The following is a 16,848-nucleotide window of genomic DNA, read 5'->3' as shown; positions in this document are numbered from 1 at the left end:
GAAAATTAGGGGAGATTATTTTCCTTGTCAGATAGGGAAGGCATAAAATGGGGCATGTTTGATGGTGGGAGGATTCTGGCTTGAGTGGAGGGTAGATAGCTCTGGATTTATTAAATCCAGGAACAAGGAGGTAAAAGAAAAATGATACTTGGCAAGACTCAGTGAATCACAGCCATCTGGGCAAGGCACAGCGTGCAGGGCTGGGCTTGCCAGCACCGTGTCTTTGAGAGGCTCCACTCAGATCCGGGAGTCACTCGGGACACGAGTGGCACTCTTTAGCCTGCAAAGGAGATATCAGGCCCAGAAGTACAGAGCTGTAGCCTTGCTAGGAAATCCAGGGCTGTAAATCTCCCCTGGTACTGCAGGAAGGGTGAATGCACGGGGCTGCTTTCCCCAAAGCCTGACATCTTTGTCTTGCCTGTGAAAGCAGCAGAAGCAGGCTGGGACCTGGGGATGCTTCTGGGCAAACTTTCTGCACCATGATGTCTCTGTGCCGAAGCACTTGTGGCCTTCCAGCTGATCACACAAGCTTTTCCTGAGTTCTCCAGATAAAGAAGCCACAGGGCTGAAACCTCTACCTCCCCAGATGAATGAACACAGGAGAGCTCATTAAGAACTGAAAGTACAGAGGAATGCTCCGAAGGGAAGGCACAAAGGTCTCCCAAGAGTTATCCTCAATATTCCTCACCAGTACCAAACACCTCTGACGTTCCCAGCTCCATGCACAGCTGAGATATTTGGCTCTTCGCAGCAATTCAACCTGCTTTCTTGCCTCCACTTGAAATGCCACCCAGGAAGATCAGCCGATGACAAGTACAAAGCCATCAAAATGAGCAGGAAATGGAAAATGCACATCAGCTGGACCTTGCTGTCATTTCTCATCCATTGACTTCTACTGGTTCTCAAAGGAAACGTTTCAGGTGCATCCTCCCATTTTACACACAGAGCAACTGAGGCAGTGAGAGCACCCATCACATTCCCACCCTACCCTGAATCCTGAAAGCCATCCCGTCCCCCGGTCCCTCACCACAGCAGATGATCCCCGTGATCCGCAGTTACTAAGATGAAGTGGCTCAGACCACACAGGAGCTGGAACTCAAGACCCTACAAAGAAGGAAGTGGATCAGAATGGATGAGCACTTTGTTTTCCAATAAAATCCTCATAGTTGAATCTGCCCAAAGAAAATGGCCAAAATCAAAAGGTCAAATCCTGCCAGGTGCTCTTTCCTTCCTTGGGTTCAGGAACGAGTTGTTGTTTTCTCAAGACATTTGCAAACCACTAGATAAGATCTCGGTGCTCACACCATGGTTGGTTCCTGGAAGATAACCTCTGGGGCCACCAACACCAGATGACACAGAGGGGGATGCAACAAGGAAGGCAAGAGCCAGAGCAGAATTTCTGGGGCAGGAGTTACTTGGCTCTGTCCCACAGGGATGTGCTGGTGGGTAGTAAGGGGTGAGTGTGGGGCGAGACATGGTGGCGACTGCTCTCCTCCCCATGGTCCCAGGCTCCGAGCAAGGATGGACATCATGCCCAAGACAGTGGGACCTCTGGGGTGTGCTGGGCTGGGCTTTGTGGGGAAAGCCCAGCAGCGGTGGGGTGGGAAGGGGAAGGTGTGAGTGTGGGGCTTCTCTCCACGCAGCTGCACACTGCTGCTTTCCCACCACAGAAACGCAGCAGCACTTGGCGTGGAAACAGCCCAGCCAGCCCTGTCTGCTGCGAGCGCATATTAATCTTGTTTTCCTCTGCTTCATCCTGCCTTTCCCATTTCCCTGAGTGCCAGAGACTGGGGACTCAAAGGTGAGCCATCGTGTTTTGCAGGGAAACACCCTGGCCGCACACTCCTCCGAAACACAAGGGGGAGGTGAAGTGGGGGCCAAAAGAGAGTAGGCCGGAGCTCTCCATCCTCTGCAGAGACCATCATCCCCTCCCCAGCCCTCCTGCACTTGCTGGTTTTCTCTCACTATAGTTCCCTGATGAAGATGTAAATGTTAACTGACCTGCCTATAACATGGCAGAGCTTTGCTTTTGGCCCACACAGCCGGCAGAAATTCAGAGCAGTGTTTGATACACCCCATATGCCTAAGTATGCATGTGCATATATATATATGTATGTGTGTATATATATATATGTATATATATATCTATCTAGATGTGTATAGAGGAATAGAGAGTCTCTGTCTGTCCACCCCCTCCCCTTCCTCCCCGCTCCTCATGGCACCAAATCAAGCTGCGGCAGACTTGACAAATCTATTTGGCACGGTTTGCTCCACCGTTGCAGAGCCGTGCGGAGCGCCGCACTGACGCAGGGAGGAATCTGCACCTTCAACACAGACATCTGGGAGCTTGCCCGACGTGGGAATGGTGGGGATTCACACAGAGAGGGCAAGAGGGGCCAGAGCCCCCCAGCATCAGGCTCATGAGTGAGGGGCCAGTTGTCTGGAAGGGAGGGGAAGCAGAACCTGGATGCAAGGGGTAGCCGAGCCACCAAAAAGCAATTCCTTATCCTCCAGCCTTGGGAGGTGTCTGCTAAATCGAGGCCAGAACACGGGAATGAGGTGAGACTGGAATAAAGGAGTAAAAAGAGGAGAGGTTTGATTTTTCCTCTTTTTTACGAAGAGAGAAAACAGCAGAAAGAAGCTGACAGGATCAAGGACCAAATCCTGAAATGGTGGCAATTCACATGGCTGTGGAACTGTTTTGGGTTGACACTGGCCAGGCTTTAGGGGCTTGCTGGAGCGATGTAAATTGGCCCAGCTGCACTGAAACCAGTTGTGCCATCCAGTTCTACCCCAGCTGAGGACCCAGTGTCCAACACCCAGGACTATGAGGATGGGACATCTACTCACCCCTGCAACTAAAACCATCCTGCAGACCAGATTCCCACCCCAGTTATACTCCAAAGGTAAAGTTATTGCCAGCGGTTATTTGAAATGCTAAAATGTGCATTTAGCCCATCTCTCTGCCTGGTGCCTGGTGTGCCGCCAATCTCCCATCTCTCTCAGCTTGCAGAAACGGTCCCAGTGAGACCTCAAACCTGGCATTTCCACAGGCTGCCTGGGGTGAGGAGAGGCAGCCCTGGTTCATGGAAAGGTCTGCTGTGGCCAGTGGGTCCTGAGAGAGCACAGAGCCCCTGCATTGGTGGACGGCCACCGTGTTAGGGTTATAGGTGAGGTCTGCCATGTGCTGTGGCCCCGGAGCCAGCCTGCCTGAGGTCTGGAGGAGCCCTGACTCTTCTATAGGCTGCTCTTTGCCTCCATTTCCCCACCTCTAAAATAGGACCAACACAACCTCACTGGCACGCGAGGAGCTTAAATACTGCAAATATTGGAGGTATGAGACCCTGCTAGGGGCCTCTGCACAGAGAGAACTCATTCTGGGAAGCAGCGTGAATTTGAATCGTGAGACACACTTGTGGGGAAGGGGAAATCACGCGGCCCGGAAGGGAAGGAAATGTCTGGATGAATCCTGGACAAGGCAGGCTCCTGCATTTCATGCCAGCAGCCACTGTGCCAGCAAAGGGAGGGGACAGCTAATTTAACAGAAGCGCTGAGCAAGCACAAATTGCTGGGACGTGCATGTGGGGGGAGGTGTGTGGGACCCCAGCCACCGAGTTCACGCAGACAGATTATGGCACATCAACAGGGAGGGCCTGGCACCACAGGCGAGTAGGGAAGGGCTTTCCTCAGGTGCCCTTAGCCGGGGGACAACCACATTACCAATACAAGTGACAGAGCAGAACCAGCCTGGTGCCAGAGCTGCCTTAACACCCCTCCCCATTTGCCAAAGCTCCCATGCAGACCACCTCAAGCTTGCCTCGCCTGGCCACGCAGCAGCACCCACAAGGCTTGGAAGGGCTGAAGGTCCATATTTACCCTTCTCCCCATCTCTGTGTGCCTGCCAGAAACACATCAAGAACATGCAGCGGCTCCCAGGGCTCAGTGCATCCTTGCTGACTGCGCCTGCTAGTGCGGATACCACGTCTCTGGCAGCTTGAATTGCTCCTTATTATTTATTGTTCATTTTGTTCTCTGGGATGGTGCGATGCCCTCTTAGGATATGTGCCCTTTCATTTCCAGGCCTCAATAATTCCTAAAGTACAGTTTCATGTGGTTTTGTGATTGTTAACCCAGCATGCAGACAGGGCTATGGCCATAAAAGTTCAATGAATCTTGTATGGCAAAATACAGGCTGTGAAAGCATTTTCCCCTTCATTTGCAGCCAAATAACATACTCTCACCACCACAAAAGATGCAACAGCAGCCAGGTTTTCCAAGGAATAGTGTTTCCTCATTGCTGTGCAAAGGAGAAAGGACTATTTCTGCTCAGAGTATCATTAGTCTTTTAACCCTCATCAGAAAAAGGGCCTCTCACAGACTAAACCCTCCATGCCTGTAAAAATCCCTTTGTTCTATTCCCTCCCATCAGCTGCAAGACTCACCAAGGTGCATGCAAAAGAGACAAAAAAGCGTTTTACCTTGTGGTTTTTCCCATGTCGGTACATCATCCAGTCCTCCCCATTGGTGCTGACCTCCAGCTTGTAGGTACGCACGTAGTAGCCATTCTGGGTTTCTCTGGAGATGGCACCCTGCGTGGCAATGGCTGTGAGCACGGTCAGGAAGTGGAGGTCCACCTTTCCGGGGGAAAAAGGGACAAGAGAGAAAGTGGTGACCACTGAAGAGCCCAGGCTGGCTAGTTAGTTCCCCCCTCTGTTTCTGAAAAATGAAAAGGCGTGAATTCAGTCTGTCTCACTCCATCTGTGGGCGCACATTTCAACAGGCGCAATCTCCTCAGGCTGACTTCAGCAGGATGCATGCAGACAGGACCACGGGACAAGAGAAGACTAAGGATCTTGATGTCTGACCATACGGGACTATCACAAACCCTTCTTTCTGCCTCAGAACAAGCAACAGGATCTGCACAGAAGCTCGTGTCCTTTAGAGCAGGACAGAGGCTGACTTCTTCCACATAAAATAAAACCTTGATGTCCGATTAGCAAGTGCTGCAATTCCTGGTTTTCCTTCCTTTTTTTTTTTATTTTACAATGTGGGTTGAGAAAGGTCAGCAGAGCTGGTTTGGTAGGATGGCCATGAATGAAGAATGAGACATCTGCTAGAGGCGATGACATTCACCACCTCCCGTTCCTAGTGCCCTTTAGCAAGCAGTGCCTCACGGCAATGTGACACAGCCAGGAACCCTGTGTGGACAGAGACTGTGGCTCCAACCAGCCGCCGGGGGAAGCCTTTGCCGTGCCAGGCCCCTACCTGACATTACCCTCTTGCATTGCTGATGAGATAAATATTATTCTAGTTGTTTTTCCACGTGCCTCCTGGAGACTTTGGTCCTCAGGTGGAGTCAGTGGCCCTTGTAAGTGGCAGAGGTCCCTCAGACTGCATAGGTGTGCTGGAGAGTCCATCAAGGTTTTGCAAAGGAAGGAGAGGGTGGGAGAGGGACAGCAGGTCAAGCCAGCCCTGATGGAACAGCCAGCCTGTCACGCCTCACGGAGGCATCTTGGCTCCCCTGCTGCTTGCTCCCCATGAGCCACAGAGGCAATAAAAAATTCAACAAGCCTTATGGTCAAGGGTCAGTTTAACAGCGCGACGCTCCATTTGGTGAGGGAAGAGGGGAGGGGGGGCTGCAAAGCGTGCGTACCTGGAGGTACTCCTTGTTGCTGTCGACGTTGGGGGTCCAGCCATTGTCATCGCTGTTGAGGCGGCTCTGTTGAGGGGTCCATCGCTTGTCTGAGTAGGTGGAGGAGGCAGTGATCTGCATGTTGGAGATCCTGCCAGACTCCATCCCCAGCGGCACATTGCACTGGAAGTCTGGAGCGGACACACACACGCAGGTCAGCTTACAGCCTCTGTACTTCACTCCCCAGGGGAAGGCAGCCCCGACCTCTCCTCCCCAGCTAACCCCGAGCAAAGCTGCCTGCTCGGAAAGAGGAACAGATCCCCACCACCTTGCAGGTCGTGTGTGCTCACAGATGGCACTAAAAAATTAAAGATGGGCCAGCTTTACATTTGCATGGCCCCCTGAAATCTGGTGCAGTCCAGACCTTTCCCTCTTTATCTCCTTCACCTTTGCTCAGTTTCAAAACAGTTCTGTCCCTTCCCTCTCTCCATTACCACCAAGGTGTCCCAAGTCCCTTTGCCACAAAGTTCCGCAACTTCTTGAAGGGCAGAGCTGAAATCTAGGCATTGACAAGGCGAGGAGTATGTGCAGGCACAATGGGGGGTGTTTATTGCTGTGCTGCTGGCAGGAATGTCAAGGCCTGGAATGGGAAGATCTAAAGGATTTGTGTGCATGTGATAGTATAGATGCATATGCATACATGTCTCTGTGCGTATGCTATACGTGGTATCAAGCCCATAGGAATTAACCAGCCAAGAATACGAAAGACTCTGGTATGCTTTCATTTGGGTTTCCTCACTCCTAAAGCTTTAAAAGTCACAATTAGCTCAATCTTATCGCCCATCTCGTATATTTTATGGCAGCTGTCCTGTTAAAAACAATAGCAAAGTAAATATTGATAGGAAATACTGCAAGGGTCCAAGGGTGCCGCTGCTGTAAACCAATAGGGCTCCACGAAACTGCTTGTGTTTTTAATGTGGCCAAGTCAACCCTGAGTGGAAATGACGGACCAAGTTAAGATCTCAGTGGTATTATTAAAGTTTCAATTCTACACCAGCTCTCGTGCTTGATTTCTCAAGCTTTGTGTGTCATTAACATTTTATTTCCCAATCGTTTTTAAGAACAGACTAGAAAGGAGATTAAAGAACAGACCAACTGAGTGTGGATATAGATAATGGTGAAGAGCTCATGCTTGTCGGTAACTCTCACAGCCTCAGCAGAACATCCCTGACTCAATCACAGAGCAAGAGCCTGTAACCCAACTGCCCTGGAGCTGCACAACCCCTGTTCTCCCCTGCTCTCCATCATGGGCTTTCAGTGTCGGGTCATGGACCCCCTTCTCTTTCTCTGGGACTGAGGGTGTCCTGAAGGCTTCTTCTGTCATATCACAGATTCACTGCAAACAGAGGTCGAGAACTGCAGCTCTGATGTAAAAATACCATGGGAAAACAAACTGAATCTTTCCTCTCCTGTAAGCATCGTCGCAAAGAACCAAAATGCTCTTCATTCTCAAAGCACACAACTTATTTCCTCACTCCACAACAATTTACCTCCCTTAATAAGAGATCCAAACCATACTTGGTTTGAAATTCTTAGAGCTTTTGGCATTTTTTAATTAGCCAAGAAGTTCCAGTTTGTAGTTTGAGGCTGTGAGTTTTTGGAAAACTCAAGAGAAGCAGAGAGTATTTTCCCCCATGCTCTAAAGAATCTGCTGCACCCGCTGGGCTGAAGTCTTCCCCTAAATCCTTTGGGCTGAGCACACACGTGAAGGATTCTATCCCAAAAGGTATTGAGGAGACTTCACAAGCAAGGAAAAAGTCAAAGAAAGGTCAGAAAGTGTGATTCCTACTGAATTCTCACTTCTATGAGAATCAGAGAACACACCTAGTGTGACTGTGTCCCTGGACACTCTCCTGCCTGCCTCACTCTTGCATGTGCCAAGTGAAAACTTGGGGAAAAAACAGTGATATGACTGCCTGAAGTCAAACACACACATTTCCAACTTACTTTCTGGGACTTCCTGCTGGATCAAATAGTACTGAGCAGAGAAACCATCTTTAGCCACTGCCAGGTCCGTGTGGAAGGTGAGCGAGAGGACGCCGGTGGTTGAGCGGATGTCGGATGGCATCTTAGTGCCACAGTACCTGCCTATCAAGGGGCCAACTGCAAAAGAAAGAGCAGCAGTGGTAATATCGCCTTTTACACCAGCCTCCTCGGTCACCAGCACGTTGGCATCACTCGGCAGGGATGCCTTAGCAGGACTGATCAGGATAAAAGAAAGGCTTTGGGGATGGGATATTTTTTTATATCTGCTGGCCCCGTGCCAGGCAGAGCACCGTGCAGAAATATCTACTGCAGCAGGCACTGCTCTGCAATTGCTGGGAAATTGTCCAACCTGCTCTGCTTCTTGGTGTTGGTATAGGATGGGGAGGTGCTCCCAGCATTGCATGAGTCCACTGCCCTTCCCTGAGGGAGGACCAGTGGTATCTTGGAGTGTCCCACAGGACACCAAGAGAGGTTGAGGACAGCAGCACATCACCCCATGGCTTACCCTGAGGGATGCCATCCCAGATGTCCAGCCAGTCGTATTTGCAATCTCCTTCCCCCGCCTGCAGCGGGTCGTGCTCGAGGTCAAAGAGCAGAAAGTGGAGGAGGATTTCTGTCTTTGGCTTGGCTATGATGGTGAAGATGCAGTCCAGGTTGTGCGGATACTTGTCAGGGAAACCTGGAGACTCAATAGTGCCATTGGAGGCAGTGAAGTTTCTGGAGCAGTCCTCAGAGCCTGTAGAGGCAGGAAAAAACCCACAGCCTTAGCAACAATGCAGCTTAATGCCAACAGCTTGACACACTGTGGAAACCCAATTTTGAGCTTAGAGGGTTTGTGTGTTCAGTTCTGGAAATGTCTTGTAACCCAAGAGCTGTGTGAATTCCTGTGAGGACCAACAGAGTGATTTTCAAAGCTTTCCACAGGTGGAGAGACCAAGTCTGTGTATTTGCTGGAGTGGACAGCCTGTGTCTAAATCCCTCAGACAGCTCTGCAAATGTAACCCATCTGCCACTGCTGATCCCCCTCCTGCCAATCACTCCAACAACAGGATGAGGACAGTGATCCCATCCAAAGCCACGGTTGCAATTCGGCAGGCCAGCACCCTGCCTTGTCCCTCATGCCAGTGGTGGTGGCCAAAGGGACACAGCAGCTCCAAGTCTGATGGAGGAGCCCCTGTTTGGGGAGGGGGCTGCCCGGCAAGAGGCAGAGAGGAGTAATAGGGATGCTACCTCTTTGGAAAAACCTGTCTCCAGGGGCTGGTCTCCTGCAGCCTCTCTCACTGTGGCATGGACATCTGTGCCTCGGTTTCCTCCTGAGAAACCAGGAAGCACAAATATTTACACAGTGAAAGGGTCCGGAGGAGGGTGCCAATGTCTCCACTGTTAGCTGGAAACCCTCGGAAAGCGCGTGGTTAACCCGCCGCCCCCTGAGACCCACGCAAGGGAAGAGGGCCAGCTCCAGAACACGTCCCTCACAACGTGGCCACGGCATTTGGGGTAACCGAGGCCATGGCAGGGCTGTCTCTGCTGAGAGGAGGAACAGAGCCCTCTTTCTCACAGACCGAGCTGGCTGCACCAGAAATGCAAGTTATTTCTATCCTTAAGGAAGACCTTTGCGTGGCGAGGAGGACAGACAATGTTATCTCTTATTTACTGCTGACCCCAGCACTGGCCTCGGCTGCAGCCAGGCCAGCTCGGTGCCCCCTCTCACACAGCCAAGGTGCCTCGGGGTGGCTGGGGAAAGGGGAATTTGAGTCGTATTCATGCCACGGTGACTTTGAAACTGCTACGCTGTGGAGACAGGACAATAGGCAACAGAAATCTGCAGCCTGAAGCTATTGGACACGAAAGGGGATGTTAGAGAGGCTGCCAGCCACTGCTGCAACCCAGCATTAGCATTCGCAAAGGTTTCTGCTTCGGTTTTACTGGGATACCCTCCTTCTCCTCTACAAACCCTTCTGCTCCGGCTCTTCCAGGCAGCATGAGCCTTCCTGGGACTAATGGGAGACTTGTTATTCAATTCAGCATTAACCTACAGGAGTCAGGCCAGCAGCCTGCAGTAATAGCAGGATCCCAGTACTGCATTATGCAGCACCTAGCTGGAGAGCTACTCAGGAGAGGCTCTTAATTGACTACCTAATGAAGCAGCCAGCTTTTCCGATGTGAACCTGTGGGGTAAAACGCAGAGGCAAAAAAAATAAGGCCAAACACAAATCACAGCGTAATGCCATGAACAGGGATACGGGTGTACTTTGTTCTAAACAGCTTGAAAGACAAACAGGTAAATAGGGAAAATAACACAAGCTCTGAGCTAGGAAGAAAATCAAAGACTAAACCCGGAGTCAGGGATTGTCCTCTAGAGACAGGAGAGAGACATAACTATGTCACTGCATTAGACAACAACAATTTCCTCATGTGGGGCTCTTATCTTTGTCTACGGTTTGGCTGATGGCAGCAAATACAATGATCAGCTTTTTATAAGGAAGCTGCAGACAATCAACAGGACTCACACTGGCTTTGGCAGGGACCAGCCCGAGAGGAGACTTTGATGCCCAGGATGCAGAGCTCAGGCCAGCCCTGCCAAGCTGACTCATAAAGCCAGCAGCAGGGAGGCTGGACCAGCCCACAGACCACTGACTGATACCCACTGGGGGATTCAAAGGCTGGTATGCAGTTGTTTGTATGCAGATTGCTCCTCTCTCACACCGCGATAGGGGAAATTTAGCACAAGGTGTGGAAATAAATGCTCAGTTGAAAACAGTTGTTTTTTTAGGTCACCTTTACAAAAGAAAGAAGCAACAGCCATGCTGCCTTTACTGATGTGGACAATGACAATCCAATGACCTTTAAAGCTGCTGACACCCTTGCTGGCTACCCTGACAGCTCAGATGGAAAGTTCTGCTTGTGCTGCGGTGGCTCCGCAGCCAGCGCTGCCCACTGCCCTCCTTGGGACCCCAGGGGACAGGGGCTGGGCTGGGGGTGCCCATGGATTGCAGGCTCGTCCCTGCTCCTCTGCCAAAACCCGCCCTGCCAGGCTGGATGGGGTGGGCTGTGGCTGGAAGAAAGAGTGGCTATTTCTGGAGAGGATGGCTGCCTGCAGGGGGTGGTGGTGGAAAAAGGAGCCCCAACATCACTGAGAGCACCTCTGCACGGACCTATACCGAGGGACGCAAACTCAGTCCCAGCCTCCACCCCACATCCACTCTCTCTCTGAGCAGCCCTTGCTTTGCTTCCCTCCCTACCAGCAGCAACAAAATCTGCTTTTCCTATGAATTTGGCCCCTTGCTGGCTCCCACCCAGGCGGACAGGGCTCCTGCCTGCCATCCCTTCCCATGGACACACGACTCAGGACACAGACCCGATGTGCGGACACGCACAAACCAACGCAGTCTGGTGGGCTCTGAGAGGCAAGGCAGGCTGAGGTGGGTCCGTCAGAATTCTTCCCACCTGAACACAAGCATTCTTTGCCATCCTCCATGCTGGCAACTGGCCTCAGCAAGCCCTGATGAATCACTAAATTCTTTCAGGGCTAATCTGCACCTTAACGATTAACAAACAGCGGTGGTGAGCTGGTGCACCGCAACAGCTCAATGGCCACTTATACAGCCCAGGCAGCCACCAGCAACAGCACTTTCCTCACCCACCTGAACCCCCAGACACCTCCTGTCCTCGCCATTTCACAATGAATTTGGGGAGCCCCGTCCTCATCCTCTTGCAGCAGAGTCACTGCATTCACATCTACCTGTGACACACCAGGTAAGCGACCCTGCTGTGTTCCTTCCTGCTTCTTCACCATGCACGGGCATACTTTTTCTGCTGGATGCGATGATGTGAAAGCCACACGCGTTTTCTTCCAACGCACCACCGAATGAATGTGGGCACAGTGCAGGCGCCCGCATCCCCATGCAAAGGACACTCTTGTTCCCCTGGCACCTCTCTCACCCACACATACACAGTGTGCACAGAGTGGGTTTTATTTTCTCAAGCCTCCTTCTTCCCAGACATACAATTCTGGCAAATATTTAGACAGAAACACTATTAAAAGGCCTTTGAGCAGCTTTTCCTTTCCTCAGTAACAGTCCGGTATTAAACAGAATTATGAATAGTTTCTCTTATATCTGCCTGGAAAGGTGCCATCTTAGCCCTTGACAGCACTGCTGACAGCAGTCCCTTGAAAACCAGCACTCCCCAGTTACAACCCCGTTTCCAGGGGGAGAAAACACAGCATCATTGATCAGCTTTGAATCGCATCTTCACGGGAGGAGACCCCCATGAGCTCCTACCTGTGGGACAACCCCCACGTAGCCCTAACAAGCTCCACACATGCCAGGGAGAAAAGATAAATGTTTCCAATACAAGAGAGCATTTAATGAGGAACCCTGCTTTTGATGCCACACTGTGATCCAAAAATGCACCACCATGCACCACTAACATCTTTACCTTCTTTGAAATGTGATGCGACAAAAAATTCCACAATAACAACAACAAAAAGCCCTTCATCTCCGGTGAACACGCAAAATATCATTGTTGAAAAGGTGGCCAAAGACATCTCCTTGTGAAGATCATCGTGGCAAACAGCCTGAGAGACAGACACCGACTCAGACACTCACCTGTCTTGTAGATCTCGTAGCGCAGGGAGAAGCCGGCGCCTTGCCGTGCGTAGTCCGAGGTGAACTTGATATAGAGAGAGGGGCCAGAAGAGATGATGGTGGGAGGTGCTATGTTCCCACAGTGCTTGCCCAGCAGGTCTGCCGCTTCGCTGTCCCCATCTCGGATCTCGATGTAGTCGTACCTGTGGAGGCAGGTGAAATGGCAGTAAAACCATCTGCCAGGGAGATGCTTCAGGATGGCAGTAACAAACACAAACCACTTCTTTATATCTGCATATTTCACAGAATATCTTCCAGACAAGCACCTGGAACTCTGTCACTCACACCACGCACCTCCCAATACATTTTTTTCCCTACTGTCTGTCTGGCTACATTTGAGTCTCTTCATCTGTTGCTCCTCAGATCATTAATTCATTGCATCCACATTAACTTCAGAGTCAACACACAGAATTTAGGACACGATTTGCCTCTATTTCTACAAGATTCTTTTGCCATGGGAGAAACTGATACAACTCTCCTGGGGCTGCTCTCCTTCCTTTACGTCCCTCCTTAAGTGCCATCATGCACTTAGCATAGCTCCGTTTATTCCACTCTCCAGGTGGGATTTGGCCAAGCACACGCCAAGCATTAAACAAACAGTTTAATCCATGTGAGTGGGTAGCTATTTGTGCACTGTCTGACACCACATCAGTCTTTTAACAAGTGTGGCCAGTACAGTTACTTGGCCCTTGAACAGTAATACTGACCGACTTCTATTAAGTGCTAACAAAGCTTTTCTGTGAATGGGAAGCGCTGCATAAGAGCTGAATAACCACATTTACCATTGCCTTGCACGCCCTGGAAGTGCAGCCTGCCTTTGCTAAACCCCATGGGGCGATGCCCCATGCCCACCAACACGGCTCCTGGGCATCCCAACAGCCTGTGGAGGAATCTGCAGGTCTGGCTGGAAGGTGAAACCCCCGCAAATTCCTTCATATTTTCTAGGCCATGACTAATGGCAAGGTAGTATCAGTCTCTGTGCTGTGAGGAAGCAAACAGCTTTTATGTGAACATGTTGTTCCTCGGTTGCTTTCTAACACCCGCGCTCTCCCATCCCTCTTCTCCTCTCTGGCCAGCACGCTGCTATTTACAGAAACTGCCCATCTCTCTTGGACTGTTTATTCACTTTGTATCAACCTGTTTAACTACATGCTACAGCTCTTCTCACGGGGCCAGGGAAGGAAAAAGCACTTCCAGGCTGCCAGGAATCAGCCTTTCTTCTTTGTCACAAGATCTCCTGTTTGGGAAGGGAGAGTTGAAAGGAGAAGTAGCTTGCTGGATACAGAATGATCCTCATGTGACTCATTCCTGTTCTGCAAAGCACACATCGGCAGGCAACAATCTCAAAACAAACTTACAGGGACTCAGTGTGCTCCTCCACAAAGAAGGATGGCTCAGCCGGCTTCGGTTTCACTCCTTTCTGGGACTAAACCAGGCTGAGAGCCAGAAGCAAAATGCCTGCAGATAAAATCCTGTCTGTGCTGGACCAAGCACTCCGCTTGCTGTGCTCACCCAGCCTTTAACTTCATTACAGACCCAGTTGGCTTGGCCAAGGTGAAATTCAAGTGGTCTTGAGAAGAGGCGCTCGCACAGGAAGAGCAATTGGCTCTGCTGGTGGGTGGACACGCAGCAATGTAAATGAAGATCTGTTCTCTCTGCTCTGTGCAGCTCTCTGTCACCTCCTGACCCCGCGTTACCCTGACACTGTCCAGCGGCACCCTGCATGACCCCGCTAACGTCCATCATGTGTGGCTTGATCCCACCACCTTCCCTGGGGAGGAGGAACATAGAGGGCGGCCGTAGTGTTTCTTTTAAGTAGAATTTTTTCCTCCCTGTTTGTCTATTTGTTTAAAGTAGCACTGAGCAAACAGCAGGGACATTTTGTTCTCTAAATAACTACTTGCGTTCAGTGTGCCTGCAGCCCTTCCACATCTGAAGTACACATCTGTGCCGCAGGACTACAGGATACTAGTGAAATTGTCAATGTGTGGCACAAAATTAATTTGGCAAAAACACCAATGTTGGCAAAACAGTTAACAGAGTGGATTGTAAAAGCTGCCATTCGCATGGCACAGGCAGAGGTTAGCTGCATCTCCGGGAATCACATCTGTTTGTGTCCTCGTGGGGTTATAACTCGCCAACACAGTACACGGATTCAACTACTTGAGGGTAATGATCACAGGTTCTGCTGTAGCCAACACACCAAACATCCTAACGCTGCCCACATGGCTCCTTGAGCCCCCCGGTGCTGTAGGAGCCCTGGCAACTTCAGAAGCAAATTCTGGACCGAGAAATATTTGCTTATTGAATGGGTGAATAACTTCCAATAATACATACAATTTGGGAATATTGCAATCTGCTCATGGGCAATCTGCAAATGGAAAATTAAAAGAATGAATCTACTAAGTAAATCATCAGGAAATATTTGCCTCTCTGAATTAAACCCCGTTTGGCTTCATCCAAGCATCTAACTGAGCTTTCTCCTACTGGAGCTAATCCTTAATAAATCAAATGTTACAAACAACTAAAAAAGCCCCTAGGAGAAGGTCAGAGAGCCATTTTTGCCAAATATAAAATGAATATAAATGCATAAGAGTTTTCTTCTCCAGTTAAAAAATCTTGGTCCGAGCCCTCTGCTTCTCATAAAGCAAAACTCCCCTTCAGGTCATATAAACAGAGTGTGAATTTGGAAATTATTACACTCTGGAGATAACTCCTGCCTAGATGAGCAGAAGCACCTACTTCCTCTCCAACATAACAATTACGCTTTAGGTTTTCAAAATGAAACACCAAAGAGGTCCAGTCCAAACCATGAAACTTTCGAACTTCAGCAAGAACACCAGCTAATCCTCACCACAGACTCTTTTGGCGTTGTGTGCTTCAGTCATGTCCATGCCTTGGCCCACAATCAAACAAGTTGACAAACCCCATTCTCCTCATGTTGGGTCACTGGCCATATTAAAATCTAGTCTGGCTGGACCATGTTGTTAAGCTTAAGCATGGTTTCCAGACTGTGTTCTTCCCGTGTGAAAAACAAAGAAAAAACAGAAGAAACCCCAGCCCTGGGGATGCTTTCTACTCCACCCGTTTCATTTCCAGATAATTATAGACTAGGGCACAGCTGGGTGGGACATGTTTATGCAGCGACAGCATCCAAACAGTCTTGACCAGTGCCCAGCAATTTGCATGTCACTCATATAACCAAATCCACTGTTTCAAAGTGTACCAACATCCCTGTGGTCTGACCCCTCTGGTGTAACATCCACTGGGCAAACCGCCATCTCCAAGCACCTTCCACAGCCACTTCTCCCCATCCGGGCACTGCTCCAATGAGCCAACCATGAATGTGTGAGGGCAGCATCTGTAACCCACAAGTATAGTCTATGGATTAACCAAGGCTTCTTGCAGGGAAGGTGACCACAGTTGGCTGCTCCTCCACTGGCAGGATATTTTCAGCTGTTGCTTGAGTGGGAAGGCCAGACAGTTGGTTTGAAACCACCTCAGAGGCTTCCACCAGGGAGTTCTGAGGCAGGGAGGCAAAGCTGAAGTGCTTTTAACCACCCAGACAATGGGGGCTTGAGAAAGGGGAAAAACGCATTGCTTAGATGCTCTTCTTGGAGCTGTTTAACAGAATTAAATGGAAAACACACAATGCTTACAAATATTGCTGCGTTTTTATTAAAGATTTCTAGTAGAAAGTGCTTTGCTGATGTTAAGAGAGCTTTTATAAACTAATTATAAAGCACTTCTAATGCCTGGATTACTCACGCTTGCTTGCTTGCTTTTTCCTCCAGTCAACCCTCTCTGCTTCCCAGTCCTTTCTCTCTATTTTCCCTAAGTCACTTTGCTGCTGGCTCTCCAAACAAGGCTGCAAGGCACAATAAAGGCAAACAAGCCCCAGCCGCAGTGACTATAAGGCTGCCTCCTTTTCAATTGTGAAATAGCTAATCTGCTCCCAGGTGCCCACCCAGCCACTGCTGAGCTCCAGAAATGCTGCTATATGCCAGGATGGGGAGAGTCGCAATGCCCCAACCTCAACGTCCCCAATGTTTATCTAGAGCTGTTGTTATTATATTATACGGAGGAGTCTGGCCTAGATGGACAGAGAGACAAATAGGTACTGACTGCATGCCAACAGCCTCAAATTTGGGAATGCCCAACGTTGACTTGAGCTTGTGAGACCTCTGGTCTGCTTGAACCACATCTCATGGTGTCTTGAGTGGATCTGCTGAGCACAGGAGGAGAAAACGCAATTGTAGTGAAATTCAGCAGGTGTTAAAACTCTGCAGGTAGCTGGGGGAAGGTGTGGGGAACCAGCTTAGCCACAATGGCAGCTGGTAAATGCAATTGTTCCCTTTGAAAGGGCGGCGGAGGGTTTGTTTCTCAGAAATTGTTATAAAAAGCGTAAGGATTTTTTAAACATGCTCTAAGAAAAGGCTGTTTCTTAAAAATGAAATAGCAGCCGCAGTATAAAGATGGTTAAGGAACAGTGAAGCAGCAGCTCTGTGCTTGTTGTGCAAT

The 16,848-nt window shown here is 49.9% G+C and overlaps 1 protein-coding gene across 2 annotated transcripts in view; it reads right to left on the bottom strand.

Annotated features, from left to right (window-relative positions):
* NRP2 (neuropilin 2) overlaps positions 1-16,848 on the bottom strand; it is a gene marked incomplete at its 3' end in the record, with an annotated part of 79,369 nt that overhangs the window by 40,331 nt on the left and 22,190 nt on the right. For both annotated transcript variants that reach the window (XM_080347119.1, XM_080347120.1), the window contains exons 3-7: positions 12,289-12,470; positions 8,184-8,414; positions 7,640-7,795; positions 5,654-5,823; positions 4,479-4,634 (exon numbers count right to left, since the gene is read on the bottom strand). In XM_080347119.1, coding sequence (XP_080203245.1) covers positions 4,479-4,634; positions 5,654-5,823; positions 7,640-7,795; positions 8,184-8,414; positions 12,289-12,470 — 895 coding nt within the window. The remainder of the gene's footprint in view (positions 1-4,478; positions 4,635-5,653; positions 5,824-7,639; positions 7,796-8,183; positions 8,415-12,288; positions 12,471-16,848) is intronic.

The sequence above is a fragment of the Nesoenas mayeri genome (assembly GCF_963082525.1).
Source record: "Nesoenas mayeri genome assembly, chromosome: 6".
NCBI classification, from domain to species: domain Eukaryota; kingdom Metazoa; phylum Chordata; class Aves; order Columbiformes; family Columbidae; genus Nesoenas; species Nesoenas mayeri.
The sequence above is the reverse complement of the archived record's forward strand: the minus strand, read 5'-3'. Positions and strand labels throughout refer to the sequence as shown.